General features: G+C 44.6%; 1 protein-coding gene across 1 annotated transcript in view; it reads right to left on the bottom strand.

Moving 5' to 3' along the window:
• The window catches only part of B4GALNT1 (beta-1,4-N-acetyl-galactosaminyltransferase 1), a 306,925-nt gene that overhangs the window by 59,982 nt on the left and 230,978 nt on the right, over positions 1-15,965 (bottom strand). The window contains exon 5 of the mRNA XM_082244664.1: positions 6,285-6,391. Coding sequence (XP_082100790.1) covers positions 6,285-6,391 — 107 coding nt within the window. The remainder of the gene's footprint in view (positions 1-6,284; positions 6,392-15,965) is intronic.

The following is a 15,965-nucleotide window of genomic DNA, read 5'->3' on the forward strand; positions in this document are numbered from 1 at the left end:
TGACAGACACAGCCCCTGATCTTCTTAACTATTGGGTTATACTGTCCCTACAGGAGTAGGACACAAGACAGAAAAAAAAGTCTGGCTACGCCTATGGGCAGTCCCAGGGGGTATACTCCTTCTCTCTGCTATAGGTACTCAGTTTTGTTACAAGCAGTGTCGGAAGAATTACAACTCCACAGAAGGGTTGGTGCTGTGTCCATCAATGAACATCAGAGAAATGGATTTTACAGTAAGGCTCCATGTACACGGGACGTTGTAAATGGCCGTTTAGGAGCAGTTGGGCGTTTTTTTCAGAAGCCCCTGAACCCATCTACATTTTATCTTATCTGTCCATGTACACAGGGTCGTTTACAGTCATTTGCAGGCAGTTGAGTTCAGTCGATGACGCAACGCGTACGGGGGAGGAGCCTGCACATCATCACACCGGTCCCGGAGGTACCAGGAAGTGTTTGAATGCCAAGATAGCTTGCACTGCTCAAGTGCTGTACAATGTAAGTGCCATTTCAGTATATGTAATAAATAGCCTTTTACTGAGACAGAGAGCACTAGATCTCCTTTTTATTTCTTCACCGATGCCATATACAACCTGAATGATTGTTTTGGAGGCGGTGGCAGGAGGGCTTACCAGGCGACTGTGATTTTACCCTATGCGCATTTTGGCTCTCATGAGTCTTACTTTGAGGTGAGCTGCTAATCTTACCATTGACACTTGGATCACTTGGAGTGAAGCATGCAGCACTTTAATCAAAGATGAAGATTTATTTATTATTGTGTCACTTGAGTTGCACTGTGCATTGGGACTTATTTATCACAGTAATATTGTGTCACTTTATTTGCACTGTGTATTGGGACTTTCAATATCACTGATTTTTTTGATTTAATATTCATATTGTTTAATCGTATTATTTGAGATTATGGTCACATTATTTAGTATTATTTTTCACTAAGCGATTATTTGCCATTTATTGATTTTTACTCACTTAGCGCAGCAATATTATTTATACATTATCTCAGGTGTTTTGTGTTTGGCACTGATTGCTTGCAGCTTTGTGCACATCACTTGTATTGTTTAGACAGGGATTGCGCTGATTATCTTTATTTTCTACTGCTAAGGGACAACCCCCACCGCTCTGGCAGCACCACCCAGTAGCCAGTCACAGAGCACCTATCGATCCTCAGCAGAGAAGGAGAGGACCCCACCAGACTCACCACCCCGCAGAAACCAGGCACTGCAGCCACCAGGAGAATCTGTACTGCACAAGCGGCGATCAGGAAATGAAAGGATCCAGGAGTCAGCACCAGGGGATTAGGAGGGGCTCCCACTGCCGAAATCGCTGCCCATAGGGCTCCACTGTCATGGACACAGCTATTTTCAATGGCAAACCCGCGCAAAATGGCTGCCAGATTACACAAACATGGCCGCCGTGCATTGAGCACACAGGCTACAACAAAATGGCAGCCCCACGCGGCACCACAAGGCTCCCAGGGACCCAGGAGGGATCCCAGGCTTCAAGGACAGGCCCAGGCAGGAGCCCCCATCAGGCACAAACCCCCCCACACAGCCGATTGTCCAGTTGGCCACACCTCCTCCCCCTTTGCCTGCATAGCGCCCTGCCCCCACCCCAGGAGGTGGACCAGACCACCCACACAGCCACAGCATAAATGGATGGGGGGGGTAGGATGGGGGACAGATGAAGGGGGGTGCCTGATGGGAAGGAGGGGAACCTGGGGATCCAACCATCCCAAGGAGGGGCCCACATCCACCCCAAAACCCTCCAGGGGGAGAGGGGGGACAGCTACTCACCATACCAAGAACCAGACAGGCACAGCTCCAGACAGAACCCCTCGCAATCAAAATGGGGGGCTGTCAGCCAGAAGGAACGACCCGGTGGTATGTGACCTCGCTAGGCGTTTAACTCGCAAGCCAGCCTCCGTCCGATGGGGCTATGTCGAGGCCGACCTAGCGTGGAGCTAAGGTATGCGTGCACGCGCTGGCCAGACTGGGGTGACCACTGGATCTAGATTATCTAGTCCGTCTCCCAGTCCGGCAGTTGATTGTAGGTTTCACAGGAAAAAACAAGGAGAAAAAATCTCACAGGAAAAAAAAAAGGAGAAAAAAAATCTACCTAAAAAGAAAAAATTGACAGGACCAGAGATCCCAGCAAGGAACTACATCCTTACTCCTGACTAGGTACTGAATACCTATAGCAGAGAGAGGGAGTATACCCCCTGGGACTGCCCGTAGGCGTAGCCAGACTTTTTTTCTGCCTAGTGTCCTACTCCTGTAGGGGGCAGTATAACCTAATGGTTAAGAGAAGAGGAGCTGTGTCTGTCAATGAACGAAAAAGAAATAGCATTTCACTTTACATACGATTCCTAATTTTGAGGTTTTAAAATGAAAGTTATTTTTAGTTTGTTTATGCCTGGTAACCAGAGCAGTCCTAAAATTGTGGATGAAATGACTCCTTGTGAACTGAGAACCGTATATGTATGGAAAGCAGCTAACAAGTAGTTAATGGTGGGGTGAGTCACAATCTAGCACTGTGAGGAATTTGTCTTTGCTGCTGGTTCGCAGAACAATATGATGTCATGAGGTGTGTCGGGTGGTTGAGTGAGTGGGGACACTGCATTTTTTTGTGAGTATTCATCAGCATGAGATTAAGTAACAAGAATATGTTTCCATAGATTGTGAACAAAGTGTTCATGAATGAGTAGGGGGAAAAGGGTGCCTAAATTTTCCTGATTTCACATGCTGTTCTCAAAAGCACTGGCACTGTCAACTCAAGTAACGAATGAGTCAACTAACATGCAATAATAACAAGGAGGCACAAGGTAGTGGAGATTTCCATTCAGAGAATGTTTTCTCATTGGTAAACTATATCCATATGCACACAAACATGTTGACAACTCTTAGCACAAAATCTTCAGTGCTTTCCCAACCTTGGGCAGCATACAGCTACCAATACAAATGAATGGCTGTACACAGCTGTACTTGGGTAAACAGCGATCACTTTTGCATATTTCCCCACACAGGTAAATTTCATGTTTGCGCAAATATGCCATACACGCATGTGTGAGTTAGCGCCAATGCAGAAGATATCTGCGTTTTTACACGCGCTAAATAAAAAATAAAAAAATTGTGCCCGCGCAACAATGAAACATAAATAGCAAGCAGCACACTTTGTTATTGCGTATCACCTACAGATAAACAAATAATATGACCAATCAAATAATATTGTGCAGCGTTCAAAAAATATATAATGTACAAATAAACAAATATATTACATAAAGTTAGAAATTGGTAATATAATCAGCGCAAACCATATACGTGAATAAAATAAAATAGATGCAATAAATGAATAAACGCACAAGGCTGCAAATAATCAGTGCAATACACAAAACACCAGTGACTACAAATACATAAATAATATTGCTGCGCCAAGTGAAAAATTAATCAAAGTGATAATTTATGCACATATACTAGATAAACGATAATAAATTATTGTAAAAGAAAATCAATGCTAATACCAAGTGTAATAAAGTGCAAAACTCTTAAAAAGTCCCAGTGTTAGTGACCAAGTGAATAATAAATAATAATAAATGAGCCCCGGTTCACACTTATGCGAGTGCGGGGTTCGCATGTAATGTCGGAGCGCACTGCTGCTTCATTACATGCGATCGGCTGTGTGGTGCGAGTTTAGCCATACACTTTGTATGGCTAAATTCGCACCGCACCCGCAGCAAACACGCACAGGACCCTTTTTTGCAGCCGCATCAGGATCGGATCGCACAGCGGTTCACACTTGTGCGATCCGATCCTGTGGGAACTGCAAGATCGCACTGCGATATGCGATCAAACTGGGGGTGTCGTTAAGATTACATTGACACCCCCAGCGTATCGCATATGGCAGTGTGAACTGCCGGGGGTGCGTGTGCGATGCGGGAACAGGCTGCGGATTCGCAGTCTTCCCGCATCGCATAAGTGTGAACCGGACCTTAAAGTCCCAAAGGCTCAGTGAAAAATAAATAGCCAAAAAATCTAATCAAATAAAGCTCTCAATCTTCATCTGTAATCAATATTTAAAGTGCCACAGTGCTCCACACTCCACACAGGTGCTCCTGGTGACTAGTGCCAGATTAGCAGCTCACCTTAGGGATAGACTCCAAGGAGTCATACACGCATAGAAATCGTATGGACCAACAGCCTGTTATCTCCTCTCCTTCCACTTCAGCTGCCCTCCGAGTGCGATAGGATCTCAGCAGAACTCAGCAGAAAAATAAAGGGGAGAGGGGATCTAGTGCTCACTGTTTTTAAACGCTTTATTATAAATCAAAGGTGAAAATACACTTACATTCCCCTGCACTTCATAAGTGCGGGCTTGCAACAACAGAAAAAACCTTGATGACAGAACCTCCTAAGGACCGACTTAGGACGACTTTGAGAAAGTTATCTCTAACGAAACGCATCAGACGATACCAAGGACAGCCTGATTTGCTTGCTTATTATATGCTTGTACCTCTGGATGTCTGCATGTGTACTTCCCCTTTTTTAATAAATTTGTTTTGCGGATTTACACTATGTTTGTTCCCTCTGGTTTTATTCCTCATGTCATCTGTGGGTTGAGACTTCTTCTCCTCTGAATCCATCTTCTGTTTGGAACATCCGAGGGTACAGCGGGCATTTGGAGATACCAAGAATTCCATGATACCAGCCTATTTGACCCTTTTGCCATATGGTAGTTTGGGTCCAAAGTCTCCAGTGAGCGCATTATCATTTCTCCTCTAATGGGGTTGGGGTCTGGCTGCCACTGTAACCACATTTACCAATTTGGATGATTTTCTGCACCATTCACATGGGACTTTATTTATGTATTCACCATCTTTGGTGAACCCTTATGCACATGGACTAGTGTGTTCAGTCATTATTATTTAGCGCTGCACTTTATTTACTTTGTACTTTAACCGCTTGCCGACCGCCGCAAGTAAATTTACTGCGGCGGTCAGCCCCGCCAAGGCAGAGTGACGTTAATTAACGTCACTAGCCTGGGAGGGTCTGGGGAGCGAGTGCGCGCCCGCGGAGGCGCGCTCCCGCGCGGTCACGGACCCCCCCCCGCGCGTGTGACCGGCGGACCCGATGTCCGCCGGTCACTCGGCGATCGTCTGGGAGAGGGAGAAAGTCAGGCGGCTTGTGTAAACAAGCCACCTGTCATTCTCCTCAGTGTAAAAACACTGATCACACGTTCTACTATGTAGAACCATTGATCAGTGTCCTTACACCTCAAGCCACAGCCAATCACAGTAAGAATCACGCCCCTAGGGACACACACAGCCCCTCCCTCTCAAATAAAGTTAACCCCTTCACTACCAGTGTATTTTTACAGTAACAGTGAATATGTATAGCACTGATTACTGTAGAAATGTCACTGGTAACCCCAAAAGTGTCAAAAATGTCAGTCAAGGGTCCGATCTGTCCGCCACAATGTCGCAGTACCGCAAAACAATCGCAGATCGCCGCCATTACGCGTTTAAAAAAAAAAAACAACAAAAATGACAAAAATCTTTCCCTTTGTTAGTAAACGCGATAACTTTTGCGCAAACCAATAAAAATACGCTTTTTGCAATTTTTTTTACCAAACATAGGTAGCATAAAACAAATTGGCCGAAAATGTTAAAAAATTTTGATTTTTACATTTTTTTTGGGGGGAATTTCATATAAAAAAATGTGAAAAATATTGTTATTTTTGCAAAATTTACGCTCTTTTTTTGTTTATAGCGCAAAAAGTAAAAAGCGCACAGGTGATCAAATACCACCAAAAGAAAGCTCTGTTTGTGGGAAAAAAGGACGTCAAATTCGTTTAGGTACAGCGTCGCACGACCGCGCAATTGTCCGTTAAAGTCACGCAGTGCCGAATCGCAAAATACCCCCTGGTCGTTTAGCAGCCAAATCCTCCGGGGCTTAAGTGGTTAAAGAGGAAGTAAACCCTCCTCTACAAATTGTACCTATAGGTAAGCCTATATTAAGGCTTACCTATAGGTACAGTAAATATCTCCTAAACATGCACCATTTAGGAGATATTTACTTTGCATGCAGCCAGTGACATCACTGGCGCATGCGCTCTGAAGGAATGGCCGCTCTCATTGACAATAGGTAACAAAAGCCAGCAAAGAACCAAAACCTGGTAAAATTGCATGCATTGGACTTCAGGGTTTGTAAGCCTGTAGAACCATATCTAGAACTAAGATGCATGGCCAGGTTAATTGGCTAGTGATGTGTCACTTACCTGGTATAAGTATTGTTTTCAGTGGTCGGACCTCTAAGCCTTGTACTGGATATTGCAATGGAGAGTTTGCTTCAGCAACAATAAACTTGTCAGCTGGATTGTATAACCTAATAATAAAACAAAACAACTGTTCACTATTATACCATTTACATAAATCAACTGTTACATCAATGACTAATAAAGAAGAAAACACTTTTACAACTTTCATCCCCTGAAGGGCTAACCTTCATAATCTAAGAGTATAAAGTATTGTAAATGAGGACCTGTCAAAAAGAGATAAGGGCTCTTTCACACGGTCCGCTCCGTCGGCGGATCCGTGTTGCTCAGCAGGGATCGATCCGCGATCCCCGCTGAGCCGGGCGGATGACAACTCCGTCTCCGCTGGGGGATCGGATGAGAGCGGACCATCCGATCCTATCCGCTCCGATTACTGAACGGATGGAAAAATAGGGTTTCCATCCGTCCAGATTTCACGGACAGGATCGGATGCGGATGGCAGCGGGTATCAGCGGAGGTGTCTCCGCTGACACCCGATGCCCCATAGAGCTGCATGGAGGATCCGATCAGATCCGCCTAAAAAACTGACAGGCGGATCTGATCGGATCGCCCGTGTGAAAGAGCCCTAAAGAAATGCTAATAAGTGATTAAAGTGGAACTTCAGCCCTACCTTCAGTTCTATAGGCTTCTCACCTGTACTGAAATGGCTTACTCTGTTTTCACTAACACTGCAAGCTTCTCACAGTGTGCATTAGAACCTGCAGCAAGTCAGATGGAGCCCACCACACATTTTGGTTGGAGAATGTCCACTATCATACAGCTCCTTCCTTTGCAGTCTTGCTATCCCTGGCACACTTGTTTCATTCATTGGTTTTCAGTTCTTTCAATTATGGAGACTCAGCATTAAATATAAGCTTTAACTAGGGTAGGTCTGCATGCAAATGAAGTTTGCCTAGGAATGCTCACTTCTCCAAACACCCACTCATAAAGGCATTTTAATATTTGCATAACTTCTTCCTAAAACCAGCCCGTTGTTTGCATCGAGGCCGAGGGCTCTTTAGTACTAAGGCAGGATTCTATGATGTTTTACAGAAGCTATGTACAGCACTCTGCTGGTCCCTTCCACTAGCAATGATCTGCCTGCATTGCATAGAAAAGCACAGAGAGCCTGCAATGATATCTAAAATAGGGTATTTCTTGAAAACAGAAAGGATTTTCGATTTTTTAGGATTTATTATCATATTGATGAGGCTGGAAAGAAAGAACAAAGGAGGGCATAAAATAAGCAGATGAATGTTTCATGTGCTCTTGAGCCCTAACTTCTCCGGGAGTGTTCTGCATTCAGATTGCTAAATGCCTATGGCAAGTTGGCAACACACACCAAAACTACTATTCCACTAGCAAAGATGGGCTAGAGCAGGGAAAATAGTCCCGCAAATACAAAGTCTGAAGAGTGTTGTGACTTTCCCTTATGAACCTTTCAATGGATATACACAACGGTTGAAGATTTCATTTGATAATCTTCCATATAAGTGTAAGAAATTATTATAACAGAACATGTCCCCTCTATAAGGTACAATTAGCTACATCCAGATAATTGTAAAAGGAACCAGCAGTAATATACTGTATATGACAGGCATCACTAAATGGTGGACCGATGTCCATATCAGGACACAGTCACTGTCCTATTGGACCCATGGTCGTGCAAATTTAGGGACTCGTTCTGTCCCCCTGCCTCCACCGATGTCATTATCACAGCAGAGAGGAGAGAAGGAGGCAGGATAGATCAAGAGTGAGAGGCACAGTAGTACTGCATGGAGGGTGGGAGCCAAAACTGCCCAAGATAACTTTGCAGATTAACTAGCATGTGATTGGTTGCCAGCACACAGAGAGGTCCACAGAGAGGTCCTAGCAAACAATCACCAGCTTGCTAACTTGCAAAATTAACTTCCCGCCCTCCATGCAGTGCTACTGTGCCTCTCGCTCTGTCCTGCCTCCTGCTCTCTACTCTGTGTACCTGTCAGATAGTGGAGAGAAGGGGGCACTGATGGATGGGGGAGCGGGGGATGCTTGATATTAGTCTTGCCAGCCGTCAGGATTTTTACTAGCAGTTGCCAGTAATAAATAGGACTGTGATGCTTGGCTCGGAACTGTGCATGTGCAGTCCCAGTCTGGAGGCAGCCGAGACTATACGAGTGCCTGCTACAGTGTGTTCAGGCGGCGCCAGCGGGTGACAGGTCTGGCGGAGGGAGGTGCCTGAGCGTGTTGTGTGATGTCATGGTGCAAGGGAGCGGCGCGGCTGGGTCCTCGTATGCGGATCTGCAAGTCAGGAGCAGGACTGTCAGTGCGGTTGGGTTTGGAGTAGACTGAAGAGACCACCTGGCATGGAGAGAGACTGTTACTGTGACTCAGGATGGGAAGGTGTCATGTCGGTGAGGTGTCATCATCATCTGTGCTGCTGAACACTGCTGTCAGTGTCACTATGAGAGTAAATTTCATGTGTGCGCGCCTGCCCATTCTAATTTATTGCTTTTCTGAGTCCTGTCCCTGAGCTACTTTCTTACTATCTTGAACAAAATAATATATTCATGTTTGCCTTAATATCACAATCACATTGCTAATAGTCTGTAGCCTAAATACAAAATGTTGCACCTAAAACTGTAATTGTGTAACGCCAGTTACTCAATTACAGGAATGCCAGTAAAAACTTGGCTATGCCAGTAAATTTTGGGTGGCGTGTCAGTAAATTTCAATCTGGTAGGTTGGCGACACTGCTTGATTTCAACGTACAGAGAGCTCTACTTTGGAGGGGAAAGGGGTGGGGGGATGTAAAAAGGGACAGAGCGCACTACTGTGTGTGTGTATGTGTAAGGGGGGGGGGGGGGGTTGATGTGATGGAACAGAAATGACTACCTGGGGGGGGGGGGTTGGGGGTTGATGTGGTGATGTAAAGGGGCAGGGATGTCTACTATGTGAAGAGGGGGGTGTAAAGGGACAGAGAGCACTGTTTGGGGGGTGTGGGAGGGCAGTGCTGTTGGGGGGGGGGTGATGTGTAAGAGGGCTGAGTACACGACTTTGGCAGAGGAGGACACTACTATGGCAGGGATGCCTACTGTGTGAGGAGGGGGGTGTAAAGGGACAGAGAGCACTACTGTGGGGGCAGAGGAGGACACTACTATGGCAGGGATGCCTACTGTGTGAGGAGGGGGGTGTAAAGGGACAAAGAGCACTACTGTGGGGGCAGAGGAGGACACTACTATGGCAGGGATGCCTACTGTGTGAGGAGGGGGGTGTAAAGGGACAGAGAGCACTGTTTGGGGGGTGTGGGAGGGCAGTGCTGTTGGGGGGGGGGGGGTGATGTGTAAGAGGGCTGAGTACACGACTTTGGCAGAGGAGGACACTACTATGGCAGGGATGCCTACTGTGTGAGGAGGGGGGTGTAAAGGGACAGAGAGCACAACTGTGGGGGCAGAGGAGGACACTACTATGGCAGGGATGCCTACTGTGTGAGGAGGGGGGTGTAAAGGGACAAAGAGCACTACTGTGGGGGCAGAGGAGGACACTACTATGGCAGGGATGCCTACTGTGTGAGGAGGGGGGTGTAAAGGGACAGAGAGCACTACTGTGGGGGCAGAGGAGGACACTACTATGGCAGGGATGCCTACTGTGTGAGGAGGGGGGTGTAAAGGGACAGAGAGCACTACTGTGGGGGCAGAGGAGGACACTACTATGGCAGGGATGCCTACTGTGTGAGGAGGGGGTGTAAAGGGACAGAGAGCACTACTGTGGGGGCAGAGGAGGACACTAGGGCACTGCTGTGGGGGGGATGATGTGAGATGGGCAGCAGACACTACTGTTGGGGGGAGGTAATGTGAAGGTGGGGGGGGGGGAGGTGATGTGAGAGGGCCAGAGAACACTGCTGTGGGGGGGGGGGGGGGGAGCTGATGTGAAAAGGGCAGAGTACACTGCTATGGAAAAAAGTTTGGTGATTTATGGCTTTGGAAGGATTCTTTTCCCTGATATGGTCAGATTTCCAGTGCTGTTAAATGTTTTTTGTTTTTTTTCTTACAGAATTATCTGAAGTTTTATATGCAGTAATCAAGCAAGTTCAGCGTACTTCCCTGTGAATTTCCTTCGCCTCGGCAGCCCAGGTGCAGCATACAGCCTGTCATTGACATGAATGGCTGTGTGCCGCTGTACTTTTGTGTCTACGGCAGTGCTGTCATAAACATGACTACAGCATACGGGCGTAATACAGTCGATCTCTTTGTATGCAATACATTAACTTTAACCACTTCAGCCCTGGAAGGTTCACCCCCCTTCATGACCAGGCCATTTTTTTTGCGATGCGGCACTGCATTACTTTAACTGACAATTGGGCCATGCAACGGTGTACTTAAATAAAATAGATGTCCTTTTTTTTCCCACAAATAGAGCTTTCTTTTGGTGGTATTTGATCACCTCAGCGGTTTTTATTTTTTGCGCTAGAAACAAAGAAAACAAAATAAACAATATTTGTTTCTTTATGCTATAAAACATACCCAAAAAAAAAAAAAAAATCTAATTTCTTCATCAATTTAGGCCAATATGTATTCTGCTACATATTTTTACATAAAAAAAATCCCAATCAGTGTACATTGATTGGTTTGCGCAAAAATTATAGCCTCTACAAACCATGTGATATATTTATTGAATTTTTATTTATTTTTATTTTTTTACTAGTAATGGCGGCGATCTGTGATTTTTAGCGGGACTGCGACAATGCGGCAGACAAAACTGACACTTTTTGAGGACCAGCGACACTAAAACAGTGATTGATGCTAAAAAAAATGCACTGTCACTGTACTAATGGTCCTGGCAAGGATGGGGTTAACATCAGGGGCAATCAAAGTGTTAAATGCGCTCCTAGGGAGCGCTTTCTAACTGTGTGGGGGACACTTTGACTGGGGGAAGACAGAGATCCCTGTTCCTGCTTAGCAGGATCACAAGATCTCCATCTTTCCCTCTCACAGAATGGAGGTCTGCCTTGTTTACTTAGGCAGACCGACGTTCTGCCTCTCCTGACAATGATAGATGTGTCCAAGCAGACATCGCATCCACCGAACCCGTTGATCGTTGATGTACAATTATAGCGGGAGCAGATCGCCAGACACAGTGCAGGAAATCATGTACAAGTGATTTCGCGCAGGAGGGCCACCCTGCTGCTGTATATCTGCGTGGGGCAGTCCATAACCGGTTAACGATACAGTGCCTTAAAGAAGTGTTCATACCTCTTGACATTTTTCACATTTTGTCATGTTACAACCAAAAACGTAAATGTATTTTATTGGGATTTTGTGTAATAAATCAACACAATGTGGCACATAATTGTGAAGTGGAAGTCAAATGAAAAATGGTTTTCACATTTTTTTACAGATTCTCAATTGGATTTAGGTCTGGACTTTGACTGGGCCATTCTAACAGATGAATATGCTTTGATCTAAACCATTCCATTGCAGCTCTGGGTGTATGTTTAGGGTCATTGTCCTGCTGTAAGGTGAACCTCTGCCCAAGTCTCAAGTCTTTTGATGACTCTAACAGGTTTTCTTCTAAAATTGCTCTGTATTTGGCTCCATCCATCCTCCCATCAACTCTCACCAGCTTCCCTGTCAATGCTAAAGAAAAGCATCCCCTCAACATGCTTCCACCACCTTGTTTCATGGTTGGGATGATGTGTTCAGGGTGATGTTCAGTATTAGTTTTCCACCACATACAGAATTTTTCTTTTAGGCCAAAAAGTTCAATTTTAGTCTCATTTGACCGGAGCACCGTCTTTCTACCTTTGCTTTGTCCCCACATGGCTTCTAGCAACCTGCAAACGGGACTTCTTATGGCTTTTTTTCAACAATGGCTTTCTTCTTCCCACTCTTCCATAAAGGCCAGATTTGTGGAGTGCAGGACTAATAGTTTGTCTGTGGACAGATTCTCCCACCTGAGCTGTGGATCTCTGCAGCTCCTCCAGAGTTACCATGGGCCTCTTGGCTGCTTCTCTGATTAATCCTCACCTTGCTCGGCCGGTCAGTTTAGGTGGACGGCCATGTCTTGGTAGGTTTTCAGTTGTGCCTTAAGCCCCGTACACACGCACAGATTGTTGGCTGTAAATTGTTGGCCAACGTCCGATCTGCCGATTGTTGGCGTGTTAGTATGATGCTTCCGACAACCAACTGCAAATTTTCGGCCGAAAAAAATCTGGTGTGCATGCTATAAAATTTTTGTTGGCCAACAAAGAACGGCCGATTGTTCCTCAGTCAGTACAGATTTCGGCAGACAAAAATCAGATGAGCAAGACTGGGCATGCTCAGAGAAGAAAAAACACACTGAAAGTCAACCAAAACATGACATCACTTCTGAAGTTGGTTTTTGTTGGCCAACAAAAGTCCAGTGCAAGTCTAGAGCACATTTCAACCAACAAACAACACTGGACAAAAGTTGGCCGATCAGTTGGCCAACAATCTGTGCGTGTGTACGGGGCTTAACTCTTTCCATTTTCGAATGATGGATTGAACAGTGCTCCTTGAGATGTTCAAAGCTTGGGATATTATTTTAAAAACCTAAACCTATTTTAAAACTTCTCCACAACTTTTTCTCTGACCTATCTGGTGTGTTCCTTGGCCTCCATGATGCTGTTCGTTCACTAAGGTTCTCTAATAAACCTATGAGGGCTTCATAGAACAGCTGTATTTATAATCAGATTAAATTACACACAGGTGGGCTCTATTTACTAATTAGGTGAAGGCAATGGTTCCACTAGATTTTATTTAGGTATCAAAGTGAAGGGAGCAGAATACAAATGCATGCCACACTTTTGAGATATTTATTATTTATTAAAAATTTTGAAAACTATTTATCATGTTTCTTCTAATTCACAATTATGTACCACTTTGTGTTGGTCTAGCACATAGAAATCCCAATAAAATGCATTTACGTTTTTGGTTGTAACATGAAAAAAATGTTGAAAATTTCAAGGGGTATGAATACTTTTTCAAGGCACTGTAGGTGCTCCACAAGAGGGTGACAGTAATACAAAACTGACAGAACTTCTAACCCATCCTTATTCTATCTAAATCTAGAAAAGAAAAACTTGACAATTGCATGAAATGCACTACAACAGTATAAAACAGCGTATTTTTCTCTAGAAGAGATTGTTAGATTTAAATTCGCTCATGGGTTGTCCTCAATACGTATTCACCCAAACCAGCGGAAGTCGATGCCTCCTGGGATATATGATGTGCATTTCGTTGGGTGCACCAGGAGCAGAGCATGCCATTCTCACCTAGGCAAGAATGGAGGATGATGGAGTGGGTTCCTGATTTTTTTTTAAAAATAAGGTAAATAAACCAAAAAAAGGAGGGATTTTCATGTTTCAGAGGAGGGGGGCAAGGTTAACTTTGAGTGGGAAGGCCTACTTGAAATAGGTCAGTAAAATAATTTCAATTGAATTCACCTGTTTTTTCACTCATTTTTAGTTTTTCTCTAACCATTAATTCTACAGATAAAAATATCATGACAGCATGCAGTCTAGAAAAAAAAAAAAAAAAGATCAAAGTGACACCACTATTCTGGTTACTTTTTTGACTTTTCACAGGATGTCACAGTAGCTTAGTTTTCCTCATTTTTTTCTTTATGTGGTTACCTACTTAAATTCTATCTTACAGTAATATTCGAATGATTAACATCTGTCACCTACATTTGTAAGGAATCTCACTTAAAGTGTTACTTAACCCAGGACCCTGCATTCACTATATCTGGTCTCCCACAGTACACAGAACATGGAAATGCAATAATTTTAGTAAATATAAACTGCTAAATACCGTTTCATCAGCAGTATAAAGCAGTCTTGTGACTTCTATCAGTGTCTAGTTAAAGCTTGTGGGAGGAGTTTTCATTCTCCCCTGATTGTCCTATAAGGCTGCAGGACTCCTGACACTCTGTTTGGACAATGCTGATTGGCCCTGTGCTGATCATATGCACTCTCTCAAAAAAAAAAAAAAACAACTCTCTAGCAATACACACCAACACTGAACATGTGTAGCTTGCCCCCAAAGCTCTGTTCTACCAGGAGACAGTGGAAGACAGCCTTTTTACACAATACAGAGGATTAACCCCTTAGGCTCTACAGTGAGTATAACAAGCATGCTTTACTGCATATACAGACTGATTTTACTGTTGTGGGTTTAGTAACACTTGAACTTACTAGGCTTGTGACGGTATCAGATTTTCATGCTGCGATTAATTGATTAAGGTTTTGCCACGGTATACGGTATTATCACGGTATTCTATTATTAAATTTAAATTATTACATTTCCACCTCACTTCAATTTCATTGCTGAATTTAGGGGCTTTGGTTCACTTATGCACATTATTATATAGTCAGTCAGTACAGACTCTGTGAACCAGGCCTAAAATAGGTCATCAAGCAGTGTCTGGCCTAACTGGTGATAACTGGTCCTGGCGCTCGGCTCCGATCCGATGGCCTGGTCATTAAGAGGGCAAATCCTTGTGGTCAAGAAGTGGTTAAACCTGAAGGAGGTGTTGTTTATAAATTACTTTACTATTGCTTTAGGCCTGGTTCACATGTATGCAGGTTGGCGGTTCACATGTATGCGGGTTGGTGGTTCACATGTATGCGGGTTGGCGGTTCACATGTATGCGGGTTGGCGGCCCACATTTGCACAGGCATAGCAGCCCATTGATTTGAACGGGCTGCTATGCCCTCATTTTCCGCAGAAAAAAGGTGCATGCAGCATTTTTTTAAAATTCAGTGGCCTTGAAATCCATCCTGCTTTTGCACCATGCGACTAACCTGCAGTTCCTGCTCTGGCAAGCTTTCTGCATTTTTTGTATACGTGGGCACGGCATTTAAAAACAGTTTGCGTGTGCAGCAACGGCAGGTAAGTCGCATGGTGCAAAAGAAGGATGGATTTCATGGCCACTGCATTTTTTTAAATTCTGCATGCACCTTTTTTCAGCTGAAAACGCAGGCATAGCAGCTCAAGCCCATTCACATCAATGGGCTGATATGCCTGTGCAAATGTGGGCCCCCAACCCGCATACATGTGAACCAGGCCTAAAGCAATAGTAAAGTCATTAATTGGTTAAACCTGCAGGAGGACCGGTGTTTTTATCTATTAATGACTTTACTATTGCTTTAGGCCTGGTTCACATGTATGCGGGTTGGAGGCCCACATTTGCACAGGCATAGCAGCCCATTGATTTGAATGGGCTTGAGCTGCTATGCCTGCGTTTTCAGCTGAAAAAAGGTGCATGCAGAATTTAAAAAAATGCAGTGGCCATGAAATCCATCCTTCTTTTGCACCATGCGACTTACCTGCCGTTGCTGCACACGCAAACTGTTTTTAAATGAAGTGCCCACGTATACAAAAAATGCAGAAAGCTTGCCAGAGCAGGAACTGCAGGTTAGTCGCATGGTGCAAAAGCAGGATGGATTTCAAGGCCACTGAATTTTAAAAAAATGCTGCATGCACCTTTTTTCTGCAGGAAATGAGGGCATAGCAGCCCGTTCAAATCAATGGGCTGCTATGCCTGTGCAAATGTGGGCCGCCAACCCGCATACATGTGAACCGCCAACCAGCACACATGTGAACCACCAACCGGCATACATGTGAACCAGGCCTAAAGCAATAG

This window comes from Pelophylax lessonae (assembly GCF_965119305.1).
Source record: "Pelophylax lessonae genome assembly, chromosome: 2".
NCBI lineage: Eukaryota > Metazoa > Chordata > Amphibia > Anura > Ranidae > Pelophylax > Pelophylax lessonae.